Here is a 15,460-nt window from a genome sequence, read left to right as displayed (position 1 = left end):
TCTGATATAAATACATTTACTAATTTTCAAATGTATTGAAAAAATAATATTCACTTCTTGATATCAAATAACTAAATATAAATTTTTTTTTGTCAATGTAATATTCGATGAATTTTGATAAATAAAATCTAGGTTGTGTGTTGATAAAATGTATAAATTGATTTATTGAAATTAAATTTTTAACGATAGTATTCACTTGTTATTTTTTTTTTTATTTTTTGTGTTTAAAATCAACTTTGATTATAAAAAAACACTTATTTTGTATAAAAATAAGGAACAAATAAATTAATTTAATCACATGACTGTGTTAAATAGATAAGCGTCTATTTCTTTCTATCTCTGATGCTGGACCATTTGCATCCGGTGATAGAAATCTGTCAAAATGAATATTATCATCCTCAAAAATAAAGAAAAAGTTTGCACTGTATCGTGCAAAATTGTTTTTGGTTTTTTTTTTTCAACAAAAAAAAAAAATAAATAAGAAAAATCGAAAAATGCATTTGTTATTATTGACAAAGTATTATTTTTGGCTAGTTATTATGGTGATCTACACAGGTAATAGTATGTTATAATTAAAAATATTGTATTGTGTAATTTTACAAAAAAAAAAAGTTGTTTTTTTTTTTTTTTTTTTTGATTTTACAAATAATATTTTTATGAAGCTATTATAAATCATCCAGTCACACTTAAATTTACAATTAATTTTAATGTATATGTAGTATATTATCTTTTTTGTGGACTGATAATAACTAATATGTATATATGTTTTTTTTTTTGATAATTTAAACACGCTTATAAATTGTTAATATATTTAAACATAAAAATTAAAATTATTTATTTTTATATAATTTTGCTGCACTATAGACAAAACACTGTGTGTACATCTGACTGACAGTCATCAAAATATTAATTTATTTGCTTTTTATAAAATTTACATTTTGCTGTTATTATTAGTGAATATCTAAAATAACTATCGAAATAAATTTCAAATTCAAATTATCTCTAAAATAAATATGGCGGATTAAATTCCCACCAGCCAATCAGCAATCGTCTTAAAAACATGCAGTGCCTCTTCTGTCACCCAAAAAAATAATAATTGTTTTTTTTTTTTTGTATTTTTTTTTTTTTATAAACAAATATAAATTATAAACAATTTAAAAATATTCATTAATAATATTTTCGATTATATATATATACTTTACCAAATTATCAAAATTAATAAAAATTGAAAATATTAAAAAATCAATCAAAAAAAAAATTTATACAAATAATTATTTTTTAAAGGGTTATTTAAAATTGTCTCTTTAATTCTTGCCCTTTATATTTGCCTAAGGACAATTGTCACGTAACAGCGGTAACACACAACAACTGTTGCGTGTATTTAAAATACATATGCATAAAATATAAAATGATAATAACAATAATTAAAATAAAATTATTTGTCAAGTTTTGCGAGTATATTGCTCGTGGGGAGGTTCAAAGTGTATAAGTCAACCAATGAGAGATGAGAATGGCATAGATATACATAGAAAGGATAAAAGGGTTGCTGTTGTTGTTGTTGTCAATTATCATCATCGGGATTATTAAATTTTTGCACCGAATTAACAAAAAGTAAGAAAAAAAAAAAAACAAAAACAATTAAAAATAATTATCTATGTACATGTGGATGTGGTGCATGAACAATCATTTAAAATAAATTCACAAATTTGTTGTTGTTGTTATTGTTGCTTCAATCACAGCGAAACACAATATTTAAAATTTATAAAATTATTGATTTTACAACTAAACAGCTGTTCAAGTTCATTGTGACTTTAAAAATTTGTTGTAGTATTAATTTGATTGATAATCACGACAAAACCACCACCACCACTACTACCACCATCTAAACCAAGGTGTGTCTATCAGTGTGTTTATTACTCTCTCTCTCTCTCTCTCAACTCTAGAAAGAAAAAAAAATTTACTTTTACGTTCCTCTCTCATCAATACATATACAACTGCATGCAATATGTACATGTGCAAGAATATTGTGTTTTAACGACCACCGACATTTTGTTCGTTGTTTACATCAAAGCAAAATTGGGACACAAACAAAATAAATACATCATCATAAAACAACAACTGGTAAATTTTATATTCTCTTATTATTCAGCTAATTTTGTAATTAAATTATTAATTTATATTCAAGTGAAATAATTTAATTACAATTTTTTTTTTGTTGTTTATTTTTTTGGAGTTGGAGTAATTGATTTTGATGATTTTGACTTGACTTTTTAATAATATCATTCACTTTATGAACTTCAACACAACAAAGCTGTCTGTCTTTTCATTTTTTTTTTTTTTTTTATTTAATTGCTGGAATTTATTATTAATTTTTTGTAAATTATTTTAATTGTGATAGAAATTTGTCGTTGCCGTCATCAACAAGTGTTAAAAAAAAAAAACTGGAACTCTGCATATTAAATAATTTTTGCTTCATTGTGAGGGGATAGAGACAATTGGTATTTTTCAAGAACTCGGATAATACAGCAAATGGCTGACGAAGATTGGACACGAAGTGTAACTTGTCGGTGAGTATTGATAAATTGTTAAATGAGTTTAAATAAATTATAAATAATACTTGAACTTGTTGATGTAATTAAATAAATAAATATTTCAACAGATATTACAAAAATGGTTTATGCAGAGAGGGTGACAGTTGTCGATATCGTCATCCATCAGAATCAGATGCTGATGATGAACAATCTGATAATGAATCAACAACAGTACCAATAATATCATGTCGTTTTTTTAAATGGGGAACATGTAAATTTGGTACACGTTGTAAATTTAATCATTCAACACCAGTTAATAAAACAACAACAATTAAACAACAAAATCTACCTGAAGATAATAATAACAAAACATCATCATTGCCTTTGTCATCAAGTGCCTGTTCAAGTTCATCATCATCATCATCATCCTCAACATCAACATCAACAGAACAAATTAAAATGCCATCAACAAGTAAAATTGATGAATGGGTTAATGCACCAGAATTTATACCATCAATACAAATTAATAAATCAATTGAAGAATCATCAATGAGTGGTTATTATAAAACATCACCTGGTTCATATGCAAAAGCTGTTAATAGTTCTGGTACAACTGTTAATCCAGCATCAGAACCATTATGTCCATATGGTGAAGCAACTGGTTATTGCAAAAAACTTGAATGTCCATATTTACATGGTGATATTTGTGAGCTATGTGATAGAGCTGCATTACATCCATTCAATGAAGAATTACGTGATAAACACACAAATGTATGTATTAATTTTTATTTATTTATTTATATTATTAATTGGTTTATTTCTATATTTGTTTATTTATTCAAGGCTTGTGTTAAACAACATGAAATTGATATGGAATTATCATTTGCAATTCAACGTAGTCGTGATAAAACATGTGGTGTTTGTTTTGAAATAATTATGGAAAAATCATCAAATGAACAAAGATTTGGTATATTACCAAATTGTAATCATTGTTTTTGTCTAAGTTGTATTAGAAAATGGAGACAAGCTAAACAATTTGAAAATAAAATAATAAGATCTTGTCCAGAGTGTCGTGTATCATCAGATTTTGTTTGTCCAAGTGCTTATTGGGTTGATACTAAAGATGAAAAAGAAAAACTCATTGTCGAGTACAAGGGTGCACTCAGGTAATTATTTTAAAACAATTTAATATGAAAAAACTGTTACAACTTTAAATGTATTTTTTTATTCTGTTTAAATAGTTCAAAAGACTGCAAATATTTCAACAAGGGTCAAGGCAAATGTCCCTTTGGCAACAAATGTTTTTATCTTCATGCTTTACCTGATGGTACTAAAACAGATGTTGGTCCACCAGCACGCCAAGCTGGAAATGGCGATGTTGATCTTGATTTTTTGCAGGTATTTTATTTATATTAAAAATATTTTTTAAAAGATAATTATCAACAAATTATTAATACCAGCATCTTTTTTATTTTTCAGCAACTTATATTGTGGAATTTTTTAGAAGAAAGAGACAATCGTTGGATTTACATGGATGATCAAGATGAAGTTGTTGTTTTATTTTCCGATTCAGATGATTCTGTTGAATGGTAAAATATAAATCAATAAAAATAAAATACCTATCATCATTTTTCTCTATTTTAATTCTTGCCATTAATTAATAATAATTAATATTTTGGGTAAGTCCGCGTGTCGCTTAGAAAAATATTAAAAAAAGAAAAAAAATTAATAATATAAAATTCATGCTTATCATCGTGCCTACTTACGTGTCTGATTATAATATTAACATAAATAATTTTTTTGTGTGTGTTTGTGTTTTGACCAAGAAGACAAGTCATCTCCGACGTTCGTCGTACCAAAATTAGTCAAAAAAATAAAAAAGAAAAAATTAATTAAAATTTTGTTTAAACGTCGGATCGTCACTTGATCACCCACATCAGAATGTAAGATCACGAGATATACCTAAATCTGTGATAAATACAATGCACTCTATTGGTTTAAATTTACTGATTATCGTACAAAAAAAAAAGAGGAAAAAACATTTGAATAATGCATCAGTTTGTTTTTTTTTTTTTGATATTATATTGTAATAATATTAATTAATATTTGATGAATGGTCACTTGTGTATGGTACTTGTCAATTTCATAATATTACTATTATTATTTTGGAAATTGGTACAGATTGAAGATTAAACTCAACAAAAATTTATGCTCAATCAACCATTACATTCGTTTAATTTACAAAAAAAAAAAAAGAAATCAATGGAGTTTATTAATTCTAATCTCTTGATATTTTTTTCGTTTTAAAATATATTTTTGTTATTTAAAAATAAATATTAATAAAAAATAAATAAATCTTGTACTTGTAGTGTTAGATAATCGATCAAAAAAAAAATAAAAAATAAGCAATGAAAATAAAAAACAAAATAATAATCATCAAGGGATTTGAAAATTAAAAAATTAAAAATAAAAACATTTATAGGCTCTGTTATCTAACATACTGTCAAATTGAAATAAAAAAATTAAAAAACAATTTAAAAAAATGTGTGTATTATTTATTTAATCAATATAAGTATATATATTTTATTTAAAATAAAAATATAATAATCAATATGTTGATAATTTGGTAAAAATTTTCATCTTTTTTTTTTACAATTAAAACGAGATAGATAATTATTTCAAAATATATATATATCTATAAAAATATTAATTTACATTGTTATTAATAAATCATTTAAATGTATATTGCATTATTATAATTTATGTGCTTCATTGAATATGGCAATCATCTGTGTCATCTAGCTCTGAAAATAATAAAAAAACAAATAATTACTAAAACAATTTATAAACAATATTAAACAAAATTATTAAATAAATATTATACCGATGGATAAGTTGAACGATCATAAACTCTTCTCTGTGATGGTGGAATATAACCACCAGAAATTGGAGGTCGTTGTTGAACACTTTGAATATAATTTGAATCATCAATATTGCTATTAAAATTTATTGGATTATTATCATTTGATGTTGTTGTTCTAGTTTGTTCTTGTTTTTTTCTATACTTAGTTGAATATTTATAAAAATCTGACATTTCAAATGGCTTTGTAACTTCTCGATATGGTTGATATTTACCAGCATGATTACTTGATTCAGCTGGTATTTCAAGATCTTTTTCAACAATTTTTGGTGTTGTTGCTATTGATATTGTTGATGATGATGATGACAATGATGATTGTGGTGGTAATGGTGGTGGAGGTGGAGGAGGAGGAAGTGGTGGTGGTGGTGGTGTTTGTGGTTTTGGTGATGTTGATACAGATGACGGTGAAGGTGATGATCTTGGATAACGTAAATTTGTTGATCTTGGTATTGTTGTTGGAGGTATTCTATAACCACAATCAATTGTATTATCATACCATTCTTTGTCTCTTATTGTACCACCACCACGTGATACATATGAATCACGAATTGATCCAGTTGGTGATTCAATTTGTTGATGATGATGTTGATGATTATTATTTATTTGTGCTGATTGCCATTTTTCCACACTTCCCAATGATTGTGTTCTTAGTAGAACTCTTGTATGTGGTGGTGGTGATGGTGGAAGTGATGGAGGTGGTGGTAATGGTGGTGCTTGTTGTTGATGTTCAACTGGTGATAAATTAACACCATATCTATTATGTGGTGATGTTGTTTCTCTCATTGAATGATGTGGAAATATATTTTTTCGTCTATCTAAACTACCAAATTTATCTTGTTGATAAATATTGTCTTGATAACAATGAGCATCATCAACAACACAAGGCCAATTATCATTTAAATTTAATATTTTTTGACGTGGCATTGTCATTGTCAGTCCATCATTGACTGTATTTCTACGTGGAATTCTTTCTTGTTGTGACATTAACATGTCATTTGTATTTTCTTTATAATGATTATTATTATCCTTGACTGATTCAGGATAATATTGATCTTGATGTTTTATCACAGACTGATTATTGTTGTTGTTGTTATATGAATATGATAAAATTGAATTTTTAGGTGCTATATTGTGTTCTAATAAATCACCATGATGATAAACTGATTGACCAGTTGATTTTTGTAAAGATGATAATCTATCTTGATAATAAAAACGTTGTTGTTGTTGCTGTTGCTGCTGTTGTTGTTGTTGTTGTTGATGTGATGGTGGATGACGATGTGATGAATGTTGATGTAAATATCCTGAACCAGTTGTTTCTAAATATTTTTTATTTTGCCAGTGGTGTAAATCATTGCTATTATTATTACGTGATTCACAATCTAAATTAAACATACTTGGTGAATTTTTATATGGTTTATCTTCAAATTGTAAATTACGTAAATTTCTAATACTTGAATCTTCAATATTATTACCATGTGAATATGTTCTAGCTCTATAATGATCTGGATATATTGTTGGATCAGCATTGTGATCAATTTGTGTATGATTATCATAATTTTTAATATAACGAATTTTAGAACGATAATAATCATGTGTATTTGTAAAATCATTATCATTATGTATTGTATTTCTTTCGATTATTTTTGAACTACTTGTTGTACTACCTCCACTGCTACTTGGTTCTTTATCAAATGATGCTTCAAATGGTGGACGTGGTTTCTTAATTCTATGTTTTGTTGCAATTTTATTAACATCATCATTTGTCGTTGTTGTCGTTGAAGTCGTTGTTGATGTTGTTGATGCTGTTGATGATAATAATTGCCAATTATCTGATGATTGATTTGGTATGGTTCTTTTGGATAATTGTCCATATCCTTGACGTATAAAATTTAAACGTGTATCTAATTCTTTTAAACGTCTTTGGCTTTGTTGATAAAGCTGTCGATGTTTCCTTCTAACAGTTTTACTCTCATTACCATCATTCACAATGGCTAATGATGTTTTAGCAATTTCACTTTGTACTTGTCGTTCTAGCTCTAATGCTGATTCCTCAACTTGACTTGTTTTAGGCTTAGTTGTTGTTGTTGTTGTTATGACACTTGTTGGACATGTGGTTACAATTGATGATGTACTAATACGTTTACGTAATATTGGTGGACTTTCACCTGGTTCAAGTGGTATTTCTGGTGGTACCACACCAGTTAAATATGCTTCATCAATACATAAGCATTTTAGTTCTTTATTTTTAAGTATTAGTTTTTCTTGTAATGCTTCTTGACGTTGACGTAGCCATTGAAGTCTTGCTGTTGTTGTTGTTGTTGATGGTGTTGTTGGTGTTGTTGTTGTTGTGTTTATTTCTAGTCCTCGTTCACTTTCAGCCATCACTGTGAAATCAACAACAAATTATTACTCATATATTATTACATAAATAAACATTTCTGTTTTAACTAACCCATATTAATAATTCAACTTGTTGTGTCTTCTTCTCATTCTTCAGACAATATTTTTTTTTAATTAAAATCAATTTACTCCAAAATAAAAAAATAATTTGACGTTTCAACGTAAAACCAAGGTTAAATAGTTTGTACTCAATTAAAAAATAAAAAACTATTGATTTAACAATTGTAAAAATTACATATAAACAATTAAATTAATTATTTTTCTATTCACACTAATACACACACTATTTTTTATTTTTAAAATGATAAAAAATATCAGCGTCACTGTAAATTCTTATCAAAATTTTTTAATCAACACACAACAAAATAATAATAATAGTATTGATAAAAATGACCTTTTATAGGTTAAGAACGACGAGTTTTATTTTTATTTGTAAAAAATATTATAAACTGTTATTAAATAAATGTTAAATTATATAAAAAAAAATAAAAATAAATAAATAAAAAATGAATTAATAATATTTATGTGTGTAGTCTACATTATATACACACACGTACTTGTTGGGCGCAGCTGGGCGCTTATTTAATACACACTTTATATCTATTATTATTATTTTTTATGATTTTTTATTTATTTTTTTTTTATATGTATGTGTGTGTATGTGTTGTATAACGATCAACGTCAGAGTGCATCTAAATATCTAATAATCAGCGGAAGAGTGAGGGAAAGAGAGAGACACTAAATTATAAAATGACAATAAATTTAAAAGAGATAAAAGATGAACCAATATAAAAGCAATTTAATTGTTGGAAAATAATAAAATAGGCAATTGTTGATTTAGGATAAAATAAATATGTATATATAACAATTGAATAACAATTATTTAATTTTAAAAATATTTAAATTTAATAATTTATTATTTTTTACCATTTATTTTAAATTGTAAATTTATCTATATTTTTTTAATTTGTTTTTAATTAACAAAATAATTATGTAATTATTTAGTAAAATAAGATTATGATTATTTGGAATTTTTTAATTTTTATTCATTTAAAAAACATTAGCAGTGTAAATATTATTGTTTTTTTTTTTTATTTTAAATTTATCTATATATTGTTAATATAAAAAATTATACTATTTGATATTATTTTGTATTTCTTATGAAATTAATATAATAATATTGTTAATAAATGAGTTAATAAACAATGTTCTCCGTCTTTTCTCCAATTTTTTCCGCCACTTGAACTTTTTTTCAAAATTTTTTTAAAAATGACCCGGGAATAGCGGAGAAATTTCCTTGACCAGCTAAAATTTACTCAAACTTTTCTCCACCATATTACCGACTTTTCTCCAACTTTTTTCCGCCGTTTCTCCAATCTAAAAGTTTTTTTTTTCTTTCATAAAATTAAAATATTATTATTTATATAATCCCTGGTAGAAATAATCTCTCCAGATTTTCTCTGGATTTCTCCAGACTTTCTCCGGATTGTCCGCCATTTCTCCACCCATGGGTCATTTTCGTAAAAAGGTGGAGAAATGGCGGAGAAAAGTTGAAAAAAAGTTGGAGAAAAGTTGGAGAAATATTTCTACCAGGGTAGCCCGGGGAAAAATCAGATATAGATCTAAATAGATGTGTTGCCGTAGATCTGCCCGTCAACACCCGTCAAGCGCATCTATATAGATCTACTCAACCGACTAAACTAGAGTAAAATATGTTTGGACGATGTAGATCACAATAACAATACTATTTCATTATTATTATTATGATTTAACAGGTCTTGGGTACAATGTTCTCTTTCCTTGCAAGAAGAACCAATTTTTATACGGCTGGTGAAGATGCTGTTGAAAACAAAACTCAAAATGAACATCATATAAAGTCATTAAAAGTTTTTAATTTAATTATTTTAATTGCAGCTGGTAATCAGTGAACTTACAAAATATCGTAACATTGCCATGAGCAAAAATGATGACAAAGCTGAATGTGGTAAACAAAAAAAAAAACAAAAAGAAGAAGATGAAAAAAAAGCTACCAAAAATATTATTAAAATAAAAAATGATGAACATTTTTAGCTGAACCTAAACAGGTAAATTTTATGTAAAATAATTGTTAATTATCTTTTCTTATCACTTCAAATTGTAATTATTTTATGGCTTTGTTTTTTGTTAATAGGAAGATACTGAATCCATATCGGAAGATGAAAAGATAAAATCTCTTGAAAATTTTCATTTGATAGTTGAAGCGCTCCCAGTTGAAAAAATCTCATAGAAACCGCAAAAAAGGGTCAAATACACATCAAATGCTCATAGATATTATTATTATTCTATGAGCATTTGATGTGTATTTGACGCTTTTTCGTGGTTTCTATGAGATTTTTTTAACTGGGCTGGTATGTACAACGTATAAACAATTATTATTTTAAAATTTTCAAATAAATAATTTGTTTAAATAATTTCATTATTTTAATACACATGCTTTTTTTAATGATTTAGATTCATACAAAAAAAGCAGAGCGAGCTCAATGTAAAAACGTCTTGGTCATCAAGAAATTATAAAAATATTACTTCAAAATGTTAACAATAATTTATAACTCGAAACCCATCATAATAATGGAAAATTAAAAAACACAATATAACAATCAATAATAATATTTATAATGAATAATTATACATACTTTATCTTACAGATAAATCAACAATAATAATATTAAGGGACTAAATCCTGGTTAAAAAAATTTCTCCGACTTTCTCCGATTTTTAAGAAATCGGAGTAATTTGAAAAGAATCGGAGAAAAACGGAGAAATTATTTTTACCAGGAAAGCTATATATTTTTTGGTTCACGAAAGATTAATTTTTTTTTTTCTTTTTAAATAATTTAAAATGTAACCATTTTATCCCATAAATTAATATAAATTATATATTTTGTACATATATCAAATATATCTATGTAAATTATTTAACCCAAAAAAAAAAATAAATAAATAAATCAACAAGCAGTTTCAATTTTAGTTTTTGATATCAATTCAGTTAAAATAGCTTCAGCTGCCTCTTCAGCTTCTTCTGCTTCTTCAATAACTTGATTATTTTTAATGGAATCATTTAATAATTTTTCATCATTTAATTCTGATAAATCTGCATGAATACGAAAATGCAGTCTTGATTCCAATGAATAACCAGTATAATTTTTTCTAAAATTTTTAAATTGAAATAAATACTGATAATTTTCATTTAAAAATTTCCATTTTATTTAAAAATAATAATTACCTGGCGTCTTCAAGAAGTGCAATAGCACCACGTATATCACCACGATCTCTCGCTAAAAGTGCCATTTCAGCAGTTGCATAAGGAACAAGATAAGTGTCTGATTTTAATTTTTTTTCTAGTTTAATAATTTGCCTAAAGCAATCCTCTGCCTGCAGTGGATGTTTCATTTGTCTGAGACAAGCACCTTTCAATAACAACAGCAATGCCTCATTGTCGGTTTGATAAATTGTTCTTCTAAAAAAACAAAAAAAAATATTTTTACCTTTTAATAATAAAATCTTTGGTGGAAAAAATCTCAGGATTTTCTCCGGATTTCTACGCAATTGAGACTTTCAGAGATATTTACCGAGTATAATCTCCGGACTATTTTCATAATATCTCTGAATTTTTTCCGGAATATTCGCTTAAAAAAATCAACAAAAAAAATAGAAAAAATCAATATAAAAACCAGAAATAAGAGTTTACATACGAAAAATAAGAGGAATTTTTTTCTAAAAAACTCTGGAGAAAATCTACAAAAACTCCGGAAATCTCAATTGCGTAGAAAATCCGGAAAGATCTAGAGAAAATATTTTTACAAGGGATATGAAACCAATAAATATTATATCAACTTACGGATTATTTTTTATGTTGTTTTCTTCATCTTCAATAATTTTATACATGTTCATTATAAAATTTGATATTTTACCAACAATTCTAAATAAATTCCATACATACATAAGCTCAAATATTGGCAACACCAATGTTTTATCTTGTGCAAAATATCTTTCTGATTTTTTAACAACAAATTTTTCCATGGGCAAGGATTTACCAGCAATTCGTTGTTTATAAATTGGTACATCATGCATAAGATTATTGATAAAATCTTTGTCTGATAATTGGGGATTATTTTTTTTACTCATAATCATTATTGCTGCTTGTTGATAAAGATATATTGTACGTGACCAATTTGATTCTTTAGCTAATAATACTGCAAATGACAATGCTTTATCCCATTCTTGTTGAACACAATGTGCCCACATTAATTCCCAAAAACATAGATGATGAAATTGTGGCCATAAATTTTGACTTTTCCATGATTTTGTATACCATTCAATTGATGTATCAGTATTACCACGTATAAATTCTAATCGTCCTTTAAAAAATAAAAACCAAACACCATTTGGATATAAGCTTAATTCATTTTGCAGGGCTTCTTCACTCCAGCTCAAATCACTATCTGAACTGCTTAATATAAATGACGCTATCAAATGATATGAAAATAATGTCATTGAACAAAGAATTTGTCGGAGACCACGTCGATCCTCATAGCCACTTTGTAATTCTCTTAAACCATATTCCTAATCAATCAATCAAATATATATTTTATTAATAAAAAATTTACTTTATTCCCTGGTAAAAATGATTTCTCCGATTTTCTTTAATTTTCTCCGATTTTCTTTGATTTTCTCCGATTTTTGAAAAATTAAAAAAAAAAAGTAATTAAAGAATCGGAGAAAATGCGGACAAAATCGGAGAAAAATCGGAGAAATCATTTTCACCAGGGTTGCAATGATAATTGATTTGTTACCTTGTCACCAGAAAAACCAATAAATTCCAGCAGTTTAATAACACGTCCAGGCAATAATGATATCATCAAATTAAATGTTCCAATTCCCATTTTAACACCACTCTCAAAGTGTACTCTATGTGTTTCACTTTCCCATTTACGTGATTTTAATATGACCAAGCATTCTCTGTTATAATTTACACAGAACAATTAATTAAAAATTAATTTTAAATTCAATTTAAATTATGCAAATAAACTCACTTGTACATAATAAAACATGTACGAATTTTAAGTCCAGCTTTGACAAAACTAACAAGTGTTTCATCCTCGACAAATGTTAAAAGTGCTTTTAATAATAATGCCTCTGCATAGCACAGTTCAGCATGTACTTCAACTAAAATAGTAATTAATTAAATTAATAAAAATTTCCAAAATAATATTTTTATAATGATTACCTATTGTATAATTATCGTAATTTGTTCTTTTAACCATTTTTCCAATATTTTGTGTCAATGATACATGACGTCGATGCTTGGAACAAACATGCATACATAATTTAAGTGCTTCAGATGCTTTTTCAACATGTTTCTATAAATTAAAAGAAAAAAAAAAAATTAATTATAAATTAGTATTTATTAATGACAAGATAATTAATTTGTTTTTTTTTTTTTTGTACCTGTTCAAAGGTGAGAAAAGCTTCTAGACAAGCAAACACAGCATTTCCTAGTGAATGATACATGCTTGAATTGGCCCATGGTTGTAAAAGATCTCTGGCTTTGTCAAAATCATTGTTGAAAAAATAATAAATGGCTTGTCTTGCTTCGTCAATTGACGTATCAAGATCCATTGTTGTTGGTCTGTAAATACAATTTTTTTCTTTTATTTTAAATTAATGTAAAGTTATGATTATTATTTTTTTTTTTTTAATAATTTACCTTGATATGTCTTCCTGTGCATCTTGGAACTAGAATAAATAAAATAGAATAATATGAATAAAATGATCGATTTTTATAATTCAATGTCAACAACTATTCCATTGATTATTTTTCTATTATAAATACCTCATCGTCACATTCGCAATCAGACATTTTTTGATGTTGCTGTTGTTAATCTGTAAAATAAATTGGAAATGATTTTTATATTGTTTAAAATTTGCAAATTGTAAATATAAAAATAGAGCTTGAAATAAACGTGCCTCGATTAACCAAGTTTATTATAACTGTTTAAAAAACTTTCTCTTGAATATCGTGTCTTTTCAGACCAATGGATAGAAAATAAAATTTCACTTATTAACTCAATCTTGAGATTTAATTTTAAAATACGCGTCCTCTTTATTATACCACAATTTTTCAAGATATATTTTTATCAAATAATATATAATTTATATTTCTGCTTGCAATTATTATTTTATTTTTTTTTTCATTCCCCAACAATTGAAATGCAAAAGAAAAAAAAATACGAAATGATAAGCGTTATAATAATTGGAATGTTGATAAAACGTTGGTATCTTTTTTTTTTTTTTTTTTTCTATCTTGAATAATAACGTTGACGTGTTTTGAAATAAACAGGCAATTATTTAAAAAAAAAAAGGAAATAATAATTTATTTTTTACATATTTTATTCTATTTTATGAAAAAAAAATTATTATTATTTTTTAATAATAATTGTAATTTATAATTGTAAAAGAAATTACACGTAAAAAAAAAAAAAAAAAGAAAATAGAAAATTAATTTATTAACAAAAGAAATATTTTTTTTTTTTCATTTTTATTTATGAATAATAATAATTTAAAATATTTCTAGCGAATATATGCCATTTACAGAGTAATTTTTCTATAAAAAAAAAAAAAATTAAATTGAATAATAACTTACTTAAAAAATGTTGAGTTTGAAATACCAAGTAGATAAACTCCCCTCGTTGATGTTAATTTAAGAAAAAAAAAAAAAATATAGATTTTTAGATTAAATTGTAAAATACGTAGAGCCTTAGAGTTTATAATCAATTTAGTGAGGATAATGTTTATAGACGACCTCGACAAGGGTCAAGACAACTATGAATACTTGAACCAACTATATTTATTTCGAGTTAATTAAATAATTAAATAAATAAACAAAAAAAAATTCTATATTTTTTTACGGTAATTTAAAAAACTATATGGAATTTAATTTTAATAGATGACTTTTAAAAATTAAAAAACACAGTCAATTAGTTTCTATCAGTAAGCATGTATAGAGAGATTATATTATGTAGAGATTAGAGAGCAAAACATCAACTGACAGCTGTTAAACTGTCAGCTGCTAACTGAGCACAACAATAACACTGCTCCAAAATCTTGGCTAATAATTCAACTGACTCAGTCGGCTTGATTCATTCCGATTGAGCTCATTGGAGCTAGTATTATCTGATTTTTTTATTATTTTTTTTTTTTTCTAATACTGAATGGGAAGTTGTTAACTTCATTGGCTTCACTATGAAGCACATTCACGTGACTTGACGCCATATGCAACGATCTAGTTTGCGCGTTTTTTAAAAAATTTATTTTCGTATTTTTTAATATTTCTATAATTAATTTTTTAATAATTATTAACAATTAACATTATCATTATTATAAATATCCAAAATATTATTAATTTTTAAAACAACTTTATCATGAATCAATAAATTATTTAATTTTTTTCTCGTTTAAATTTGTAGAACTTTAATTTAATTTAATTTCGAAATTTCGATATAGAAAAAATACTCCGAATACTCCGAAATCATTAAAAATCATTAATATAAATTACCACTAGATAGCACCA

The 15,460-nt window shown here is 25.7% G+C and overlaps 3 protein-coding genes across 5 annotated transcripts; 1 reads left to right on the top strand and 2 right to left on the bottom strand.

Annotated features, from left to right (window-relative positions):
• The first annotated feature begins 1,162 nt into the window (after nt 1-1,162).
• Nucleotides 1,163-4,791, top strand: LOC122853414 (probable E3 ubiquitin-protein ligase makorin-1). Of its 2 annotated transcripts, none has more exons than XM_044153880.1 (6): nt 1,163-2,121; nt 2,399-2,567; nt 2,660-3,302; nt 3,375-3,697; nt 3,773-3,929; nt 4,011-4,791. In XM_044153880.1, exons 2-6 carry the CDS (start codon nt 2,530-2,532, stop codon nt 4,122-4,124), a joined length of 1,275 nt encoding a protein of 424 aa, XP_044009815.1. In that variant the 5' UTR covers nt 1,163-2,121; nt 2,399-2,529; the 3' UTR covers nt 4,125-4,791. The 2 variants fall into 2 exon arrangements, with proteins under 2 accessions (XP_044009815.1, XP_044009814.1); XM_044153879.1 differs by having other exon boundaries at nt 1,338-1,611.
• A 271-nt stretch (nt 4,792-5,062) lies between these two features.
• LOC122853413 (putative uncharacterized protein DDB_G0282129) lies at nt 5,063-8,491 on the bottom strand. The gene is made up of 3 exons (XM_044153878.1): nt 7,904-8,491; nt 5,416-7,835; nt 5,063-5,335 (listed from the first exon to the last, which is right to left on the bottom strand). Exons 1-3 carry the CDS (start codon nt 7,905-7,907, stop codon nt 5,330-5,332), a joined length of 2,430 nt encoding a protein of 809 aa, XP_044009813.1. The 5' UTR covers nt 7,908-8,491; the 3' UTR covers nt 5,063-5,329.
• A 1,990-nt stretch (nt 8,492-10,481) lies between these two features.
• Nucleotides 10,482-15,122, bottom strand: LOC122853412 (tetratricopeptide repeat protein 39B-like). Of its 2 annotated transcripts, none has more exons than XM_044153876.1 (10): nt 14,534-15,122; nt 13,724-13,773; nt 13,598-13,626; nt 13,339-13,519; nt 13,118-13,250; nt 12,924-13,056; nt 12,684-12,849; nt 11,729-12,453; nt 11,114-11,347; nt 10,482-11,037 (listed from the first exon to the last, which is right to left on the bottom strand). In XM_044153876.1, exons 2-10 carry the CDS (start codon nt 13,748-13,750, stop codon nt 10,836-10,838), a joined length of 1,830 nt encoding a protein of 609 aa, XP_044009811.1. In that variant the 5' UTR covers nt 13,751-13,773; nt 14,534-15,122; the 3' UTR covers nt 10,482-10,835. The 2 variants fall into 2 exon arrangements, with proteins under 2 accessions (XP_044009811.1, XP_044009812.1); XM_044153877.1 differs by lacking the exon at nt 14,534-15,122 and adding an exon at nt 13,858-13,982 and having other exon boundaries at nt 10,751-11,037.
• Between the last annotated feature and the right edge of the window lie 338 nt (nt 15,123-15,460).

This window comes from Aphidius gifuensis, linkage group LG3 (assembly GCF_014905175.1).
Source record: "Aphidius gifuensis isolate YNYX2018 linkage group LG3, ASM1490517v1, whole genome shotgun sequence".
In the NCBI taxonomy this organism is placed as follows: domain Eukaryota; kingdom Metazoa; phylum Arthropoda; class Insecta; order Hymenoptera; family Braconidae; genus Aphidius; species Aphidius gifuensis.
Note: the sequence above shows the minus strand (reverse complement) of the source record. Positions and strands in the feature narration are given on the sequence as shown.